We start from the raw sequence: 6,312 nt of genomic DNA, 5'->3' as shown, positions 1-6,312 counted from the left end.
AGCAAATTTTTCTGTAAAAGTTCAGATGGTAAAAATTTGTGGGTCATACAGTCTTTGTCACAAATACCCACCTCTGCTGTTGTAGGGCAAAAGTAGCAGAGACAAAACATGAACAAATGAGCATGGTTGTGTTCTAATAAAACTTTATGAAAATAGGCAGTGAGCCTGATATGGCCCATGGGCCATAGTTTGCCAACCTCTGACAGCCTGTTTATAAGCTGAATACACTGAGTGATCCCTGACAATGCCAAGTAGAACTGAAAAATTGCTCAGCTGAGCCCTGCGCAAATTTCCTACCTTCAAAATTGTAAGATATTATAAAATCATTTGGGAGAGTATTGAGAGTTGTTGCTTTAAGACACTACATTTTGGGGTAAGTTGTTACACAGTCATAGAGAACCAGAAGAGCATATCGAAAGGTCTGAGAAGTTCTATCGCTAACCTAAGCAATTTCCAAACTTGTTTGATCACATGTAGGGCCTTTTCTTTTAAGAAACGTCTACACGCGTTGGTTGTAAGACGCCCACTGGGAAATGTCTAACCTAACCTCCAGTCACTGAATCTCTACCAACCTGACTTCAGAAAGTGGCGACATTGGAAATAATAATGCAATTCATCATTTATCAAAGGCACGCTACTTTCCAAGGGCAGTGCTAGGTTATTTTGTATACTGTCTCCAATCCTCAGAATCCCCCTGCGTGGTTTCATTAGCTCCATTTTACAGGAAAGCTACGTGCCCTATGGAGGCATAATTCCATCTGGGACCTTTCTGACGCAAATCCTGTGCTCTGTACTCCACTCTACAGTGCCTCTCAGGATGGTGACAATCTCAGGGATGAAGGGGTTTATGATATTAGAGATGACAAGTGACTGAAACCCCCAGGAAAAGGAACCGTGTCTCTCCTCTTTATAGCTGTCTCTCCCAAACCCAGAACATGGCCTGGCACACAAGTGGTGCTCCATGAATAGTGACTAAGTAGGTAAATGGGTGGAGGCATGGAGGTATTAATTATGCATGTGGTGATACTGGTGGGGGAGACTGTGCCTCTGGTGGTTATGGCAATAAATCTGTTGGGGTGGTGACATAACTTTAGGTATGCTGGTGTGTGATAGTGACAGTGATGGTGTATGACTGCGATCAAGGTGTGACAGTGGGGAAGCGACCATGATGACAGGAAGGACTTCCTTTCTAAAGCTAGACGCTTCCACATTGAGTAGGAACCTATCCAGACCAGTGGGGGTCTCCTCACAGCACCTGCTCCCAGCCCACCTTCCAGGCCCTCTGCAGTCCTACCTTTCTCAGGAGGCTGAGGCAGTTTGGCCGCAGCTCAGGGGCTGTGCCAGCTTCAAACTTCTTCAGCCATACGCACTCTCCCTGTTCAAGGCAGAACAAGAGTTCATCCACTGCTCGTCCGCAGCCGTGTGACTTCGGGCAAATCCCTCAGCCTCTCTCAGCCTCAGCTTCTTCCCCACAAACATGCTCTTTTTTTGTGCTCCAAGGCTGGCAGAGCCTAGCCAGCAGAAACAAAAGTTGAACTTTACTATAGCCTGGGCAGGGCCAAGGGCCCAGCTTTGGCTAACAGACCTGAGTTCCAGTCCTAACGCCACCACTTTCTAGCTCTGTGACCGTGGGCACGTACTTCAGTTCTCTAAGCCTCATATTCCAGTTCTGTAAAGTGAAAATGATATACCCCCACCCACACTACGGGAGCAAATGAGGTGGGGAATATAAAAGTGTTTGCTCCGGGCCTCAAGGTCAACTTTATTCTGCAGGCCTCAGGCTCCTAACAATACACCAAACCCTGTAGGTGAGGGGGGTTCTGTGGCTCAGGGACTCTAGGGGAAGACAGAGGAGGATGGGAGAGGTGGAGGTCTCAGGCCCAGAGTGAGCTCAGGCCCATCTCTCCTCTCAATGGTGGATTTCTGCCTCCTCAACCTCAGCAGCAGCCTGTCAGCTAACTCAAAGGAGCAGATAAAACATGCTTTGCACATCATGAAAGCCTCCTTTCAGTAGAAAAGAAAAAAAAAACACAAAAAACAAAAAACAAAAAACCGGAATTCCCCAGAGGAGAAGGTAGAAAAGAAGGAGCAAGAGCTTCATGTTATTTCCTGTAGAAACAATTAGTTCAGCTCGTCAAGCATGAGTCACGGAATAGAAGAAATGGAACATCAGTGAGTTGCTGCATTTGAGAACACAGCACCTGGGGAATAGCAGTGTTCTCAGCAACTTTAGAATTTTGCCTGTCTAACCTCTGATCTTCCAGCCTCCCTGTCAGCTGGTGGCCCAGGCTCTGCCAGGAGGCAGTTCTGGGGTTGGTGCTGCCCCCACATGTCAGGGCCTCAGGGACCCAGGATCTCACTGTCCTTCACCAAAGCAGGCAGGAGGGTGACCTAGGCTGGACCATGTGCTGAGATAGGCCCTGAGGTGGACCCACTGCTGGCAGCGGCCAGGTCCATGTGTCCAGGCCCTGATTTTTTCCCAAGGTCAGATCGTGAACCATGCCAGACTAGGAGCCGGGAGTCCTGCTTCCCACTTCTAGTCCTGACACCAATTTGCTTTGGGACCCAAGAAGGACACTGGCCATCTTTGGGCCTCGATTTCCCATTCTGTAACAGAAGTGGGGCATGCAGAGGCCCAAGAGATTGTGGGTTCCCTTGGCTTCTCCCAAACTGACCACAGCTCTCTAGATCTGGGAATAGTAGTGGCGGAGGCCCTCACCTGGTAGAGAGCCACATTGGTAGGCTCCTGGGGTGCTGGCAGGCTTCTTGCTGACCCCTGGGACACTGACCTCCGGCTTCCACCATCCGTCGCACTTCTTGATTCACTTGCACTGTCCACATGCAGCCTCTGGAGGGGGCAGACATGGTCAAGAGCCTAGATTGAGCCTTGGTCCACTGCCTGCCCACCTAGCCCAGCACCTGCCCCACCTACTTGTCTGCTTAGGGCCCGATGGATGAAAGTGAGCTCCTGGGCCGTCAGCAGGATCCTGTGGGGTGCCCTCGCCAGCCGCAGCTGCTGGATGCCCAATCTGCAAGTGAGAGAAAGTTCAGGGCAAAAGAGATGGCATGAACATCACTCTCCCCTAGCTCTGGCCCCTTGGACCTGCCTCAAATCCAGAGCTCTCCCCTATCCTCTCCCTTTTTCCTTTCCTATTTCCCCAGCAGTCCCAGCTGGGCTGAGAGGGCACCACCAAGCAGTGCACTCCACAAAGTCCCTCAGCCTTGGCTCAGGGCTGGACCGTTAGCCTGATGCACCTGCTGGTCCTGGCCTCAGTGTTCCCACACCTAGAGGCCTCATGGGATGGCCAGAGCCTGGGGTGAGGGCTGAGAGTAGAGGGGTGCCCCTCCTAGATGTGGCCGAGGCTCAGGGAACACAGAGGACTTCAAATCCAGGAAGAATTGTTTTCAAAGCTGAAAGTCCCTGGGGGTCATCCTGGCCAAGCCCTCATGGTATAGATGCGTGGCCTGTAGCTCAGGGAGGACCAGGTCTTGTCCAAGTCCCAGGCTTCTTCTCCAAGTTTCAAATGAGCCTTCCAAGAGGCACCCAGCCTTCACAGAGCCTGACCAAGGTTCTCAGATGGACAAAACTATGGGACACTCTTGAGGTCTTGGGATAGAGGATGGAAAAGCCCCCTGCAGATTGCGAGGGCTGTGCACACAGGAGAGAGACCCTGCGGGGCAAGGACACAGAGGAGCAAAATGAGGCGAGTACACAGATTCTCACCTGATGAGGCAAATGAGAGCCCCGCCGGTCAGCACCAGGACACAAGCCAGGGCCAGAGCAAGGAGGCTGCCTGGGGGCTCCGTACCTGTGGGGGAAGCTGGGCAGATATGAGTCCCGACAGTCACAACTGCACAAGGAATACGGCCCCTTCACTCAGCTCCTGTATGTATTCTTCAGTACTCCTCTGAGAAATAGGGACATGATCCCTGCCCAGCTCCCTCCCCAGGGATAAGGCTCAGAATGGTCCTTGACACGGAAAATCCTATCTGCGGACAGATCATCAGGCACAGATATTGATTTCCAGTATTATTGTCTCGGTTCTCACCTCAAGCTCCCTGCTTTTGGACCTCATGGACCCTGCTCAGACCCCATTACAGTCTTGGTCACACTATGGCCTTTTATCTGCCGGATGTCAGGTCCTTTCCCGCTAGACTGAGAGCAGCTGGACAGCGGGACCTGCGTCTTATATATCTTTGTGTCTCTGGCACCTAATACAGGGCCTGGACATGGCAGATGCTGGATAAAAGTTGTGTATCCCTGTCAATTATTATCCTACTTCTTGCATGCCCTTTACAATGGGCCACTCACTACCTGTTTTGGCAGTCAGCTTTATTGTCATTCACTTTGACTGTTAGAAGAGGCTTCCTAATTCTGAATCTAAATCTCCAGCCCTCAAGCCAGGAGTTGGATGAAAAGTGGCTGCTTAGGACCATGTACTCTGTGAGTGTTTTAGCCCTGCTCAGCTGAGAGGAGGCCTTGCTAGCCTTCCCTGGCATTATACAACTCTTAGTTCAATCTTCTCAATAGAGAGTCAAGCCTTTTCTTTGCACCCATTCCCACTTCTCATATGACTGTCCACATGGAAAGCCTTATGAATGAATGATGGATGGATAGATGGATAAATGGATGGATGGATGGATGGATGGATGGATGGATGGATGGATGGTCAGATGGACAGATGGATGGGTGGATGTGTGTATGGATGGATGATGAATTACCTCTCATGCACAGTGTATTGGGGTCAAACCAGCAGCTGGAGTCACGTGCTGGAGGGGCCCCTCCTGGAAAGTGTATGGCCCTGCCCAGGGGCTGCACTTGCCATGTGCCAGTGTCTAAGATGTGGGTGGGGACCAGTTGGCTTTCTTGACCATCTGTGTCCAAAATGACGTACTGAGCCAGCCTCCTGCCCTTCTCATCCGTCCGGATCCTCTGGCTAAAGCCAGCTACGTCCAGAGCCCCTATGTGGTCCCCTAAGTGGGCCCCCAAGAGCCCTGCCCCATGGCTCTCAGAGCGGTTCAGGGCATGGGCCAGCAGGACAACAGCATCATAGATGGTTCCAAAAAGCGGGGACACCTGTGGAAGAGAAGGTCCCTCAAGCCCATAACCCCATGGCACAGGCTCCCAGACATCTCTGAGTCCTGGCCCTCCTGCCAGCAGCAATTGTTTGAATTATCATCTCCTTAATGCCCCCCCACCAACACACGCCTCTCTTTGGTCCCACAGTTACCTCTGTCCCCACTAAGCAGCCTCACAGTCTCCATGGCCACCACAACCACTGACTCTGCTGTCTCACAGGCATCTCGAACTTACCTAATATGTCCAAAACAGAACTCCTGGTTCTGTAAGTTTTCACCTGACTCTACCACACCAACCCCACCCCCCGCTTCCCATATTCTAGGAAATAGAACCACAGTGCCTCTCAAGTCTTGGCTTGATTCTTGACTCATCTCTCTCTTCTAGTTCACCAAGTCTCTTTGGCTTTTTCAAAATTTATTCCCAGCCCAATTGACCTCTCACCCCCTTTACTCCTTCACCTGGGTCCGAGCCCTCTCTCTGCTCACCTGAACCACATAGGAGCTTCCTAAGGGCCAACTTGCTTCCTGCCCTCTCAGGCCATTCCCCATAAAGCAACAGAAGTGATTTTTTTTTTTTTAACATAAGTCAAACCTTTTCTTACTTAAAACCCACGGATGGTTTCCCATTTCACTTATAAGTTCAGACTTATTAACCTAGCCTACAATGCCCCACATGGTCAGGCCCTACACTCATCTCAGATCCTTTTCCTCATTCCTCATGACAATCTAGCCATCCTACACTCCCCTCTGCCTGCTCCTCTAGCCATTGGAGTTCATGCTGCCTCAGGACCTTTGTGCTTGCTATTTCCCCGGCCTGGTTGCTCTTCACCCAGATCTTCACCTGGCTGCCTCCTTATCACTCAACACTTGGCTCAAGTGCTACCTTCTACAGTGGGCTTCCCTTCCTGTCCTAACTGTTGTTGCCCACTACTCCGTCCTAGCCACTCTCTGCCACTTTATCCTGTTTTATTTTCTTGATGATGTTATCACTATATGAATTGGGTTCCTGGGTTGTTTGGCTACTGTCTGTCTCGCCTTAACAGAATAGAAGCTCCTCAAAGGCCAGATCTGTCTTGTCCATTATTGTGTCTTTGATGCTTGGAACAGTGTCACATGAGAACTCAATTCACATTTGTCAGATGACTGATGGGTTGAATGACCCTCCGTCAGCATCTGCATCCCTGTTACCACCTCCAGACACCATTATCTTCCTATCACCAAGAAGCAGCTATC

The 6,312-nt window shown here is 50.6% G+C and overlaps 1 protein-coding gene across 1 annotated transcript in view; it reads right to left on the bottom strand.

Moving 5' to 3' along the window:
• The window catches only part of LOC105297649 (olfactory guanylyl cyclase GC-D-like), a 34,709-nt gene that overhangs the window by 23,242 nt on the left and 5,155 nt on the right, over positions 1-6,312 (bottom strand). Inside the window, exons 4-8 of the mRNA XM_011368433.2 lie at positions 4,723-5,077; positions 3,725-3,809; positions 2,933-3,029; positions 2,720-2,848; positions 1,295-1,375 (exon numbers count right to left, since the gene is read on the bottom strand). Coding sequence (XP_011366735.1) covers positions 1,295-1,375; positions 2,720-2,848; positions 2,933-3,029; positions 3,725-3,809; positions 4,723-5,077 — 747 coding nt within the window. The remainder of the gene's footprint in view (positions 1-1,294; positions 1,376-2,719; positions 2,849-2,932; positions 3,030-3,724; positions 3,810-4,722; positions 5,078-6,312) is intronic.

This window comes from Pteropus vampyrus, unplaced genomic scaffold (genome assembly GCF_000151845.1).
Source record: "Pteropus vampyrus isolate Shadow unplaced genomic scaffold, Pvam_2.0 Scaffold141, whole genome shotgun sequence".
Taxonomy (NCBI): Eukaryota; Metazoa; Chordata; class Mammalia; order Chiroptera; family Pteropodidae; genus Pteropus; species Pteropus vampyrus.
The sequence above is the reverse complement of the archived record's forward strand: the minus strand, read 5'-3'. Positions and strand labels throughout refer to the sequence as shown.